Source organism: Zerene cesonia, chromosome 8, assembly GCF_012273895.1.
Source record: "Zerene cesonia ecotype Mississippi chromosome 8, Zerene_cesonia_1.1, whole genome shotgun sequence".
NCBI classification, from domain to species: domain Eukaryota; kingdom Metazoa; phylum Arthropoda; class Insecta; order Lepidoptera; family Pieridae; genus Zerene; species Zerene cesonia.
In genome coordinates this window covers 7,850,988-7,866,996 of record NC_052109.1, presented here as the reverse complement: position 1 = coordinate 7,866,996, position 16,009 = coordinate 7,850,988, and the positions used below count along the sequence as shown (strand labels likewise).

At 34.3% G+C, this 16,009-nt stretch overlaps 1 protein-coding gene across 1 annotated transcript in view; it reads right to left on the bottom strand.

Annotated features, from left to right (window-relative positions):
- LOC119828751 (homeobox protein homothorax) overlaps positions 1-16,009 on the bottom strand; it is a 244,959-nt gene that overhangs the window by 112,229 nt on the left and 116,721 nt on the right. The window contains exon 7 of the mRNA XM_038350994.1: positions 13,155-13,163. Within this exon, the coding sequence (XP_038206922.1) occupies positions 13,155-13,163 (9 nt within the window). The remainder of the gene's footprint in view (positions 1-13,154; positions 13,164-16,009) is intronic.

Sequence of the window (16,009 nt, the reverse complement as noted above, 5' to 3'; positions counted from 1 at the left end):
CTTTTGTTTCGCGGGGGATATAAAGTGGTTGTTAAGGAAAGCGAAAATTGCCCCATCGAGTCTAAAAACAAGTTAACGCCATAAACAAATACTAAAAATCTTGTAAGCGTAAGGCGGCACTCTAAATAAGAATTAAAGTAAAATTGCTGAGGTGTGACTCCCTCGCGAGGGTAAGGCGACGATATTCATAAGGCGAAAAATTATAATAACCTGCTGAATATCAGACTGGGGTGCGGTGGCAACTGGCAATACTATGTTATTTATAGAGCGAGACCTCGTGTTTGTCGAGGAAATTGTCTAAATATGCCCTTAGTTGTAACTCTGGGACGCGTGACGATGTTTAAATACGCCGACAGCCATTTTGTGCACGCAAATTGATATCATTCGCAGTGTTCGGACGGATACACGAACATGAAGCAATTGAACTATATAATCTAAACAGATTATTTCAAATACACAATGCTACGATAGAAATCTACAGCAATTATAAATAAAACAATGGAAGAGTTGTTTTCTTTCTTAAAAAACCTATTTTGATCCGAACAAATCTCGGCTTAATAACAGGCCGGAGTACCAGGCGATCATAAACACCTAGCAATTAGTTGTGTATAATGATAACTGTTAATTATTATTGTTCCTTCCCCTCGATTTTTGTTAATTTTGACGCTTCAGGTGTTCTTTTTGTTATTGTTAATTAGTTTTGTATGGATGCGTAATTTTTGTATTGTTATATTTATCATTTGTTAACATTGCGTTTTATGAACGAATTACATACAGTTCTAGCTTTTATAATTTAAATTTGGCTTCTTGATAACGTTAATTGTGGAGTTTTAATTATGTACAGTTGTGTGTTTATTAGTTTTTAAAGTGAATACTTAATAAATAATATGCTCATTTACATTGAGTTATATTTGTACGGATAAACTCGATTTTGCGCTCTATGTGAATGACTGTTTTTTTATGGTAATTGTGTGGGTTCGATTCTCATGACCGGAAAAAAGTAATGTAAAAAAAGTTATATGCATATTATGTTTTTCTAGCGTCTGGGTGGTCAAGTGTGTATTATATATTTGTTTATAAGATTACGTATATTTTAAGTGCCTTTATCATTTGCCTAGTGTTTATTAAAGCTAGCTAAAATGATTAAATTGTGTTTTGTTTAATATAAGAAACGATCGATTTTTTTATCAATTAAAACGTTCTGCAACAGCGGGACTCGAACCCGTGTCCTGACTTCTAGTATTATTTTTGAACAATAAATTAAAATGCCTTAAACATGTCAAATAAATTAAACCGATTCAAAAGGCAATAAATATGCTTCGGATGATTTAGTGAGATACTAGGAGATCAGCACCTGCTAGCATGTAGGTACCTGCGCTAAAGGGATGTCTCCGTTCACACAATAAATCACATATTTAAGACGCGGCACGGTTATGTGACCTTAGTAAAGGTTTTATGTGTTTTTTTGTTTATTTCATTCTTAATGCACGGATATGCTGCTTTAAACCGACCCCGCTGATAGGAGAGTTATGTTTTATGTATCTATCTATAGTGGAAATGACTGCATAGATTTGAAATGAAATGTTATAAGATTTATCTTAATAATAGGGACATAGATTTCAATTTACAAAATAATTAAGTTGAATATCCTATCCCATATAAAATTAATTACAAAATATTACTATAAAGCTTCAACAAATTATTTAATTAACTCTTATCTCCAAAAAGGTCACCAATTCTAGGAAACCTTTTCTAAATTCCTCTAAAATGGTTTCAAATCAAACAAAAAAATAATCACGCCAACCGTTTCGCGAAGCTCCCTCCAATATAATAAACTAGGTTTGACATAAAATAACTAATTATGACTGGACAATTAACAAACGGAACTAATTAATAATCTATAATAGTTATTTACCTTCAAAATACATCCATTAACACAAAAAACCTACTGCAACACGAATCATGCCTATTTTCTCTGTCTCATAAGTAAATTTAAAATTCCAAGATACATAAAAATGTATCCGATACCGCAAGCCACGTACTTATATGAAGCAATTTTTGTAATAGCATAGTAACCCCTAGGGTCTGCAGCGTATTTATGTATATTGTACCCTATTATTTAGATATCGAATAAAGTATTTAATTTCTTGTTGCGCAGTTTTGCGGGTTTTGATGTACAGTTCGAAAGTTTAAAGTTTTGTAGATCTTATGAGATTCATTACCTACTGTAGCGATTGACGCGTTTGTATTGTTTTGTAAATAAGGTAGCTCAGACATTAAAGAGCTGTACAGGATATGATGACGTTGTGAAAAAACCATAAATCTGCGGACTAACATATAAATAAGAGCAGATAGGCTTAACTTGTAAGTCTGTTGTTCGTAAAATCTTAATCCTACTAATATAATACACGCGAAAGTTTGTAAGTATGGATGGATGGATGGATGTATGTATGTATGGATGTTTGTTACTCTTTCACGTAAAAACCACTGAATCGATTGCAATGAAATTTGGTACGTAGATAGCTGCACATAGGCAACTTTTTATCAGATGCAGACTTACGCGGGTGAAACCGCGGGCCGCAGCTAGTATAGAATATATTACATTCCATCTATTAGATTCACTACGAAACGTAATAGACCAGTTATAACAAAAATTTATAAATGATATGATATAACGTATCTGAAAATATATAGATCCAACTGAACTATCTACATACAAACACGATATCGTCATGGAAGGAACGTGGAAACGAAAGTTAAGCTGAAATTTATAAAATCATATCGCAGACTAATTACAATAACAATGGACGTGACTAAATATCACCCGAGCGTGAAAACAGTGTGTAATAAAAAAATGCATTTTTAAACGCGAGCTGCCTAATTGCGCCCGCCCTAGCCAGGGCGGAACCGCCTTGCCCTTAAACCAATAGAAATAAATGCGAATATTGTCCGACTGCCCGATGTCTTTTACTGTCTTATTGAACATGATATACGTGGTAAGAAAGGTTCTGCTCGTCAGCGGAATACGGGCCGTTTTCATTGGTGATAGAGCGGCAAATGCCTTGGGCGGAGGCAGGGTCGATGGCTCGCTGAGGGAGGCATCCTAGGTATATCATCGTAGGTACAAATCGATAGTCTATGTGCTTAGGTGTCTGCTTTTAGCCGGTGTCAAAATTGCTCAGCTCATGTTGGGATTGGAATTTGAGTTTCCGTTATGGGGATGTTTATGCGACTCTGCTGAAGATTGAAAAAGTTAAGAAAATAAAACACATCGCTACGTACGCGATTTTGTAATTTCAATATTAGAAGAGGGCATTTAAACTTTTGAAATTAGAATTCTTTGTATTCCAAAAAGCCGTTGTATCTTTTGATTTGTTGCTATAAACAAATCGTTAGCTGGAAATATTCGTTCCGAACATAGGAATGAGAGGAAAAAAAACCATTTCAAAGAGCCACAAGATTACGTTTCAAAAATATGAAGTTCGTTAACCTCGAAACAAACATGGCGCTCGTCCGGAAGGCTATCCATTACGGCCTGACAGCGGAGCGTTTTTCAGCACCGCGTACTTTGACAGCCGCTGTCTACGTTTGACAGCTGTCAAACTCGACCTTGACACTGTCACAGTGACAGTGCATCGATCATGGATGGACTGGAGTACGTCACCACGGCACGAGTACTGACGCGCCAACATAATAATCATGTAGGTAGATATATGGGTTGACATTTTAGTCGACCACATGTTGAAAACTGTAATTTAACATTACAATAACAGACAGAACATTCCTCGGTTTAATTTTATCAGTTTAAGAAAAATTATAACCTTTTTATATCCTGACATAATTTCATCCTGGTTAATTGTCATAAGACCAAATAAACCAATACAGTTAATTGCAAAAAACAGTAACTTAGCCCTTTCTTCTCCAGTCTTAGCTAGAGATAACTTGAAGTCAAAGCACCCAAGTTACTAAAGTTACTCAGCCACTTTAAACGTGAATGCACCACTAACAAAATCCACATACAATTTTCATAATCCTATCCTCCTAATATTATAAATGCGAAAGTTTGCGAGGATGGATGTATGTGTATGTGTATGTTTGTTACTCTTTCACGCAAAAACTACTGAACTGATTGCACCGAAATTTGGTACGTAGACAGCTGGACAACTGGAATAACACATAGGCAACTTTTTATCCCGATATTCCTTCGGGATACAGACTTACGCGGGTGAAACCGCAAGGCGGAGCTAGTCATAAAAAATTGAAAACCATTTACAAGACCCCCACACAAAATCCAAAACATCCGATCAGGTGATAGCGGACTCCAAACTAGTGTCCCGCCAGTCCCCGAATGAATATAAAACGCTCAGATAAAGGTGGGGTGTGTTTTAGTAATGACGCTTTGATGGCCATCCACCGTTTACAAGTGACTCCGTAATGTGATTGACAGTGGGGTGCAGTGGGGCGTGGTGATAGTTCATTTGTTTAATTGTTTATCGGGTATTGTGGATTACAAGCGCATTTTTCTAATGAGGTCACCGTGATGATATTAAATATGTGGTTTTTTGCGTGTAGAACCGTAGCTGGTCGTTGAAATCTGCTGTTGGAATTTCGTTGCTGATTTCACTTAAAACGAGTCTGCTTTGTATATCCTATCCTACTTATGTTATAAATGTGAAAGTTTGTAAGGATGTGTGTGTGTTTGTTGCTCTTTCACGCATAAACTACAGAACCGATTGGAATGAAATTTGCTAAGTCGACAGCTGAACAACTGGAATAACACATAGGCAACTTTTTATCCCGATATTTCTACGGGATACGGACTTATGCGGGTGAAACCGCGGGGCGCAGCTAGTTGTAGATAAATGTCGGGCAATTCTTAGAGCAATTAACAAATAGTGTTCTTCATTAATATAATTATAGTATTCTTTACGTAAATAACTGTGTTCTCGGTATCCATAATCTATCCTTTGCAAAATAGACAATAACTTAGGTTAGTACTTTAGGTTATTAAGCTAGCTATCCGAAGCCAGTAGGAAGGTTTTGTCGCACGTTCATTATCCAATAATTACCCTCGCAAAATATTCGAGAAAAACTCAGAAATATTAATGCACAAAATGTCTGTATGTGCGTGTAATAAAAAAGGGCGAAATATGCCAGTACTGAATTGTGCCAGTCACTGCTCACCCCCAGTTAAAATTGCACTTTATGTGTGTGGTATAGAGTTTGAGATACGCTGTCCTGTATTCGAATGTATTTTCGATTATTCATCGACTAAGAAATTACCCTCATATTCGTGGCGGGTAGTTGTTTCTATTTTTAGAATGTTTATATCAAATGTTTAATACTGCATGAAGATTTTTTAAATATGTTGTTTTTTAACTAGATTATATTAAGACAGCCACGCGGAAGCCATCAGCTATGAAATGAATAAAGAATCACCGAAATTGGTTCACCCAGTCGAAAATACTAAGACATTTCAATCTCGATTTTTATGTTGTCTCGATGATTTTCGGGTTCATTTAGCCTTACATGCGAAACAGACAGACACACCTGCATTTATAATATTAAAATTGATAAGTGTTTAATTAAAAACGTATAAATGTGGTCGGGTCATTGGCTTTAGTTAAAAAATATCGTGTTTTCCTTGCGTGACCACACCGAATTAACTGTCTAGTTAGATGGAATTTGTATGTATGTAATGGGAAACCTCCGTGATTGAAGATTTGCGTAAATGTGACGTTTTGAGGTGTACGGGCAAGTTTTTATAGAAATAATTAATTATATTTTGTACTGTCTGTTGTTTCATACTATGTTTATATGGAAATTTTTAAATTATTGCGCGTCTTCATTATATCGATTTTTAAAAAGCTTAAATTATTATGATGTGTGGGTTCCATCATTTATTTCTCAAAACAGATTTATGATAGATCAAGAAATGAATTTCGATATTGCGTTAGAAGACAAAAATCCAGATTTCATATAGTTTTTTAATTTCTTCTGTAAAACTTGATATCTAAAATTACCAGGCTCCCAGAAATAGGAAATAGGTTGTAATTAGCAGTATCGACGCGTGCTCGCGACAGACGCAGCAGGGAATCTACTTGATACGCTGTGTTCCTGGTACTGATTGATATAGCCTATTTAGTTTAAACGAGATTATAAGCTGATTAAAAAAAAAAATAATCGCCATTTTTTATGTTCACCGATTTAAAATGACATTCTATTTCCGTTGAATACGAAAGAGGATCAAAATGTGTTCATCCGTTTCATGTGAATTTACTGTCATACTTGACAAGTTTTTATTCTTATAGTATCATGTGACATTTGTGTAAATGTTATATTACATTGCGATTCTATTGCGCAGAATCTGCATATTAAATTCAAATGAAAACGGCATTCTATTCTATATTCTTAACGAAATTCGAAATTCAAACGCATTTTATAAACATTTCAAATTTGGAACCGTATTCGAACGCCTCGATGGCGGGAGAGGGCGCGGGCGCGGGGGGGGGGACCCTCTGTAACTAAATTTTGAACTGTCACGTAGATTAATGATGCCAGGACGGTGCGATACGCGCTAATGCGAACGGATTTGTGTGGATAGGCTGGATTATTTGGGTTTATAATTATTTTTAGTGCTTTTTTTCTCATTTAAAGTTAAAATATCTAACGACATGTCCTGCTACGTTTTTACTCCCGTAATACTATTGAAAACTGATAAATTGTAATCAAGTTCTGCAATTCTAAACGAAGCGAGTATTCTTCATTATACTTACAACGGATGGAGTGCTTTATAGATAGATATTCGACAGAAACAGTGCATTTTCCTCATTGTTTTAATCGAAAAACATAATATATACTGTCCAAAAGAGCACAGAAAGACGCTTCAATCAACACTGCATCTTTAATAGATTAAAAGTTTAATTGTAATAAAAACGATAAAGATAATTACGGCCATAATTACATTCTCAGAATGAAATGGATACCTAGGAAATATTTTAATCTATTGAAGTAGGTAGTTATTATATCTCGGTGTAGTCTAGGAAATAGAATATCTGATTATTTAATGCATATCGTGACTGAATAAAAAGCGGTTATCTTAGGCTAGTGATTTGGTTTTATTCAAAACTAGCTGCGCCCCGTGGTTTCACCCGCGTAGGTCTCTATCCCGTAGGAATATCAGGATAAAAAGTTGCCTATGTGTTACTCCACTTGTCCAGCTATCTACGTACCAAAATAAATTGCAATCGGTTAAGTAGTTTTTGAGCGAAAGAGTAACAAACATCCATACCTACATAGAATCAACCATACTCACAAACGATCGCGTTTAGTAGCAAGTCATGTATTCATTACATTTATGATAATCTATGTAAACATAAGTAATATCTATGTATTATTAAACTACTTAGTAGTATTTTAGGTCTTCAGTTAGCATACCTAACTATAAGTTATTTAAGGCAAGATGTTATAAAGCTAATCCAATTAGTTTTAAAACTATTCCCGCTTCAAGGAAATATTGAAACTAGTTCAATTTAAGTCGATTCATACACCTAGTGCACAGCATCAGATAACCTTCATCTCACAGCGCTGTGATCTTCCGAATTTAGGATTTCTGATATGTTATCATATCTAATCTCGAGATAACTTCACGATTTGACGGATCGTTATTGAGAGGGACTATGTCTTACGTACAATTACTACCACACGGCCCTCTAATACTGTAATGTGAGAGATATATTTTTATTTATAAGATACTACTTTACTAGCATGTGTCCGTGACTTCGCACACAAATGCGGAGTAGTTTAAATGGCGTTGTTATACATATAAAACTTCATATTAAATCACTCCATTTATTAAATAAAATCCCATCAAAATCCGTTGCGTAGTTTTCAAGATTAAGCATACGTAGAGACATAGGGATGGACAGAGAAACAGAATCACTACATAGTATGAAACAAAGTCGCTTTCTCTGTCTTTCCTCTCTCTCTCTTATTAGATTCTCTAGTATTAGACATTAGGTTTCTGATACGGTTACCAAGGAAACAATATCCTGTACATACAAAAGGATATTTAACCGATTTAATACGCGATTAATTCAATAGATAATGCATATCCACAGAATCTCATCGGCGCGCGAGGGGACTGGCTTTCGGAAATCGATTACCACCAAAAATATTTATGTTACCACGTGTGACGCACACATGAGGCCTGTTCGTCACTAGCTGTTGCCCGTGGCGTGGTCTGTGTTCTATAAAATCGTTATTAATTGAGTCATTTCTAAGTAATTCTTATATATTGTGCCCTCCGCCATATGTACACTTGTTTTTAATTGTTTTCTTTTAATTATGTCCGGATTTAATTGTTGTTATTGTTATTATAAAGAACAAACAAATAAATAAATAAGTATCAGCATGGTGCTTGACGAACAAGCACTACTTATACAATTATATTTAAACTAAATATATATACATGTACTACTTATACAATTATATTTAAACTAAATATATCTAAACTATATTTGAGTGGTTTCGGAGCTATCGAGTGACTATCATAAACTCACATCTACACTAATATTACAAAGTGGATATATTAGTTATGTATGTATGTTTGCAATGTTTTCATACAAAAGCTATTGGATCGATTCTAATTCTTTCACCATTATAAAGCTGCATGTTTACTGAGTGACAGAGGATATATGTACCACGGGCGAAACCGGGGCGGAAAGCTAGTAAGTAATATAACTACACTTCCTTCTTGTTCCCTTTAAGACAATAAATATAGGTACGTAAAAGTAAATGGTTGTCATGAAAATTTAATTTACCATATAATCAAAATTCATCATAATATGTACAGTGGTTTGGACGATAAAGCGTTTAGGTAGAAAATAAATAATATCTTTACCTGCAGACTAGTGCTTAAATTGTGAAATACGTCCTTCGGCCTGTAGCCAAAAGATTCGTCATGAGTAAGTGCATCTTTTCCTTTCTTTTGTCGATCTTTTATTGCCTCGCCTTATATCTTCACTTTCTTAGATAATCCTATATCCATCTACGAATGTTTTAAAGGTCAAATGTTATATGAAGATATGTTGCCATGTTAAAAAAAAACTTCTATCTTTTGGATGAAATTTGAAATGCAAATAGATAGGCATTAAATAACACATCGGTTAAGGCTAATAAATCAAACATAATGAGATACGAATTTCGAAACGCTAAAGAACCCAAAATATTATAAAAATGACATATGACAACACTAAAAGTCAAGAAATAAATAAAAAAATACCACCGATACAGATTAAACACAATTTGAAACCATAAAGCAGCTTAATGGAACCGTTAATTACAATTATAATTTTATTACGCGTATTATCGATTATTTTAATTTATATCGACACCAGACCATAAATAAACGGTAAACAACCAAAAACAGTCGTCGGTGCGAAATTTATCTGTCAACGCTGGCCACATTGAGGCCGCTGTTGCCATTAGATAAAATATTCCACATTATAAATAAAGCCGTGACCTATCCAACACGTATAAAAACATCCAAACCACTATAATATAAATTATGAAAAACATTACACATAGCCACACGCGCAGTTAACGTCATGACGATCAGCTGATCAAATATATTGCTACTATAAAAAGTGAAAACGCTAACTACTCGCCCCCCTGTCGCTGTCCCGCTCGCTCCTCCGCGCGCCCGGTACGCGCGAGCGGGACGCAGCACGGCGGACCGCGCCGTCGCGTAAAATGATATATTAATGTCAGCTGCGTTTAGGACCTCGCGAGTCTACAAAATAATAGATGGTCACAAATAAATTACTCCACTGCATTTCTGAACGAAATTCGGGCGGCCGTCGACCTCGACCGTGGCGCGTAAATCACGATTGATAAACGACTTGCGAAGGTCGCCATCTTGGATTTGGCGTTCGAAATTTGAATCTCGCATATGACCGTTTCGGTACGTGTCAACGTGCGTTTAGCGAGCCGCGTGACTCGGACAAGGCATTTACAATAAGTGTTATAAATGTTAAGAGATACCTTTCTTTTGGTCATTGACGATGCCTGCAGCTCGTTATGCTTACGAAATTGATGCAAAAGAACGTTTTTGTTGCGTTGGGTGTGATTTTTATTTCGTTTGTTTAAAATTTCACCTTCCAAGCGCCACGTATGGATGCACTTAACACAAATTCTGTGTAAACACCCAGTTCGTTATCATAACTACTATTGTTGAGATATAAGTTATGACTTTAAGGATCTGATAATGCGAGTTTACTTGGCGTTTTTTGTGTTGTATATTTCTGAAGTTGTTTCGTCGCGTTTATGCAATGTTTTGGGAGCTTATCTTATTATAGATGATTTATTTTTATTAAATATTACTTATACCAGTCGTGGAGAGGAATTTGTTTATGATAATTTTACTATTCTGGACTTTCTTGCGGTTTTTTATTGGATTTGACTAACAAAAAATAGAATCAAATAAATTATAGATAAATTTACAAGGATTTTATTTAAATCAGAAGAATATTTAAGTTTGATATTACTAGCGGCATTTAAAAATTCTCAAATATAATGTAGAGAAATGAGTTTATGGTAATATCGCATGTAGCAACGGTGTTGCTTACGCCATTTTTAATCTAACGTCAATCTGTCACTATCTGACGCCATCTTTGACTGATGCGCAATTTATGGTGTTTTTTAAATAGATAATAGAGTAATTAACAATTATTATTTAATTATGGGAACGGTTCGATTTTTATCTGTGTAACAATTTAATTATGGTGAAACGTATCAGCTTTGTAATCTATCATTTTGTTAATGTTTTATGATTTATGTTTTACTCGTTTATGGTTTGGTTTTCAATTTAACGTGTGTATATTGTATGTACGACAAATTCAAGTGCTTAACAAGTTACACATAAACGATTGTATCGATTGTGATCAGATTTATATTTAAGCTGAAACTACCAAAACTTCAAGCAAAACGAGTAGCATAAAGAATATAAAACTGAACCAATTTTGATGAAATTTAGCACACGTAACTCTGATATCATACGATACAATTAAACGAAATCTGGTTAACGCATTATTTCATTAATAACTATAGAAATGGTATAATGACAGGCAACCCATGGAACAATGGTTGCTAGGCAACGCGAGATGCTATCACTGCGCCATGCTATGGGGCTATAGGTTCATTAATCAATTTTAGAGGCCCGCAGTAAACCTTTTTCAAAATAATAACAGTAAGCATTTTATGTGTGTTTTCTTAGTTTTATATACACTTGCTACGCCCCGCGGTTTCACCTGCATAAGTCCGTATCCCCCAGGAAAATCGGAACAAAGTTGCCGATGTGTTATTCCAGTTATCCAGCTTTTTACGTACCAAATTTCATTGCGATCGGTTCAGCAGTTTTTGCGTGAAAGAGTAACAAACATACACACACATACATCCATCCACAAAATATCGCATTTAGGCTATATATGACCGCTGGTGTGTGATAAATACCATTTCCTACAGAACCCAAGAGATTCATTTGATTGAAATAATAAAAAGCTCATTATATCCATAATTAATAGCATAGCCAGGAACAAATCAACGATACGAGAGGTCGCCCGTCCCCCTCGCACCTATCGCGCCAGAGCGGGACGGGGGATCGACATTTTATGATAAATAGTAAAATGTTTTGAGTGTGTTCCCGTGTACGTTCGGAATTGTTGCTTTTAATTTATTTTACTACGCGAATGGATCTGATGTTATTCAAATTTGAAATTTGATTTTTAGCGATGTATTGTTTCTGTTGTAGAAAATTTAGGGTATTTGTTTATTTGTGTCATTGTGTATAGACCTTAACATCGGAACAGATTTGTATCAAATCTATTACTAACATTATAAAGCAGAAGAGTTTGTTTGTTTGAACGCAGTAATCTCAGGAAGTACTGGTCCGATTTGAAAAATTCTTTTAGTTTTAGATAGCTCATTTATTGAGGAAGGCTATAGGCTATATACGTACCACGGGCGAAGCAGGGCGGACAGCTAGTTAATCATATAGATTTAAAAAAATGTCAAAATTCGACCGTATTATTTAGTGTTTGTTATCACGGATATTTCGACTGGGTGAACCCATTTCGATGATTCTTTTTTTTTATTGAAACCTGTCTTCTGTGTTGTCCTAATTAAATTTGGTCAGATACGGACAATTTTATAGCGGATCAGATTGTCTTTAATAATTATTTCGTACGGTAAACTTATTTATTAAAATTCACATAAATTATCTATATAATATGAATTCTTAAATGAATATCTTTATTTATCCACTTAGAAGTCTTCATAGTTAAAATTGCTAGATTAGATTCGATGAAATTTCTCATCGATTTTGACTACCAATCTATGAAACAATACAATAACTTCCCTCTCGTACTAAAAATTTAAATATGTTTTAAATAAATTATACGAAACTCGACCCTATCGCAAGGTGATAAGGCCCCTCCAGACACATGCGCCTGCGCAATAAATTAACGAAACTTAATGATCTAATCAAATTTTACGATTCGCGTCGAATCCGCGACTTCTAGTCTTTGCCGATAATATTTTGCTTGTTAAAATAACAAAACAGTTTAACATCAAAATGGGTTTAGCAAAAATGTGATTAAAATTTTATTATCATCAGATACTAGTTACTGCGCGCGGCTGCGACCTCATAGTCAAAAGAAAACTTTATTTACTTTAATTAAATTATTAATTCAAAATTATATTTGGATCAATATTTTCAAATACATTTTTATTATCTTAGATGTACTTCCAACCGACGTACCGAAAAAAAACAGAAGTTCTCGATTCCACTGGTTGATATGGTCATGGTAAATAGAGTAACAAACATCCATCCATACTTACAAACTTTCGCGTTTATAATATTAGTAGGATTTACATTTCTCCTATTATCTATGCATTATAAAAGCCGATCACACAAACACTCAAACCGAGACACTTAATCAGCCGTTTAACGGTCGATTAAAACGAACTAATATGCTATATTAACGAGCCAACCGCGTTGGCCGTAATTATTTTTCGGATTTTTATGAAGATTGGAAATTTTTCTTTGCCCCGTTTATGGCGGCCATGATTTACGCCTCCCGCTGTCTCGAACTTACCCATTGCATCTGTAACAAAAGAAACGAGATTTTAAATACATTTGTCAATAATGCTTTAATACTGTTTATACTAAAAATTATATGTTGTCTTATCGTTTATGCTATTTCTACCCCTCAAGACACATCATACGTATCAATATTCAACAGATTTTATTCTTGACAGTATGTTTCTGATAGTTTATTTGTATGTATGCCTGACGACATTAACTGAATAGTGCGATGTATGTATAGTCACGGCTTCCGCTAAAAAGTATCTGGGGGGTAATCGTGACGTCTTAAAGTATTACTAATTCCAGTGTAGGAAAGTGGCCGGTATAGCTCCCTCTTGTACAGTGGAAATAGTACTGCTTTAAAACGACATACACAGCTATACCCATCCAATAGTTATGCCCCATGTTATATATCAGACAGTTTTCCGATCACTTAAGAGAATTTACTAACCACTAGAACAATAGTAGGTTTTACAAAGTTAAGTGCCATACTAAACTCAAACATCTATTTGAGAAATTTTTAAAAAAAGAAACGGAGAATCGAATCTCGCCTCGTGATCAATTTCCTCTATTATATCAAAAATTTCTCATTTATAAAACATTTCATTGCTATAAAACTAAAAATCAAATCAAATAATTATTTATTCAATTAGACTTCTTAAAGAAGCACTTATGAATCGTCATTTTACACAGCTTTAACATTTACCGCCGGTTCGGCGCAGCTTCTATAGAGAAGAGCCGGCAGGAAACTCTGTAGTTGCTCTTTTAAAATAATAAAATGTCTAAAATTAATATCTTATTGTACTATTAGGCAGTCTTAACACACATACTGGACTCCTCTTTACATGATGTAAATGTTACTCAATTGAGTTTAAACAAATCTTGATATAACAATAAATGATTCAACATAGAAACATGGTTATCACCTTATCATTCCCAAGAAATGCCTTATCTCATATCGAGACATATTTGACAGGGTGACAGCTGGGTGACAGGTCTGACAGGTGACGGGCGACGTAGGGTTATATTGTAGAACGTATGTATCGTAAGAGACTTGGATAGTTGAGTCGAATGATAAACAATATTGATTTTTCTGTGAATAACTTTTAATTGTTTCATTGCATTCAATGATTGTTTCTGTTACATCAACATGAATTGTACATTAAATATATTATAATTTATTTGTCAATAACACACATTACTGATTTATCATGTACATAAAAATCATAAGTTTTTTTTAAGACTCAAGATATGTATCTAATGTGACAAATAATGATATATCATTAAAATGATTATCTTATTTGTATAAGTATAAACAGGTCTAAAGTGAAGAAGACATTATAAATACCGTTATAATTAGATATTAAGTAGCTGACCCGGCAAATCCTGTTCTACGCTACTCTTATCATTTTGGGATATGAAAAATAGATGTCGTTCGACTCTCAGACGGTCCAGCCGTTTCGGAGGACTATACTAACTAACATTCTAGGCCCGAGACATTTATATATATAAAGACTAGCTAAGGCCCGCGGTTTAACCCGCGTCAATCCGTATCCCGTAGGAATATCGGGATAAAAAGTTGCCTGTATGTTATTCCAGTTGTCCAGCTGTCTACGTACCAAATTTCACTGTAATCGATTCAGCAGTTTTTGCGTGAAAGAGCAACAAATACACACACATCCTTACAAACTTTCGCATTTATAATATTAGTAGTAGAATAGGATAATGGGCACTGACATATAAATATTTTGATAATATAAGAATATTTTACATTATTGTAATTAACTACCAAGCTTCATCATGGTGGTAATTTAATTGAGTTAAATGCACAAAAACTGTAGAGAAAGGAATCATAAACATTCAAGCTTAAAATGTTAATTAAGTTGTTTATTATACAGTTGATTCGGACTTGCATACAATTAAATTCCAATTCAGTTATATGTATATAAAATTGTCTATGTATTGTATTGAAATATACATTGTATTACTATTTTTAATTTTTATTGATTAACACATTATTTGCATAACAACATTATCTATGTACATATCAATTTACATAAAATCCCCGTGAATATGTTTAGACGTGATTGACAGCAAAAACTTCCAAATTCAAACGCACACTGAACTCTGTATTAACGTCATAAATAAGCATAACGAGTATCCGAACATAATTGCTATCAAGCGAAATGTCAAAATGAATCACAGATAAAAAAAAAGGAGCGAATTTCGAATTTGGAACGTCAAAATGAAAGCGGGCAAAACGAACATCCGAGGCTTAGTTTAAAACTTTGTTATTACTCAGTTATAATTTAACCCGAGTGGAGCGAGCGAGTAGTAAATAAATAATTAAAAGAAGTTTTTCTGACCGTCTCGCCGGTTGCTGTTTTCATTCTATTTACATTCCGCAGTGAGGCCGGCACAACGATCCCATTGACAGACCGATACAGATTCCGATAGTCATTAGCGATTTCACTTACATTTTAAATACAACCATTAAAATATCACACTATAAGGTAAATGCTGTGAAGTATAAAATATTGAATAAGGATGTAATGTCAAGAAAAAACCTTTAACATCAATTTATATAATTGTTGCCGATTATGGAGAATTGGCTTCAATTTTACATAATCTGTTTAAGGAAAATGACATTTACGAATCTTGGCCATATGTGATAAGCTTTGATTAATTTAATGCTTGTTATGTTCTGATCTGAATGATCTGGATAAAGTGGGTTTTTTATTACTATGCGTTATCCATTATATGAGATAAATAATTTTGCATCTACTTATATATAATACGTATAAATGTAGGTCTGTTTCACTTAAACATCATGAAGGATTGAAAATTGGTTTGAAATTATAAAAT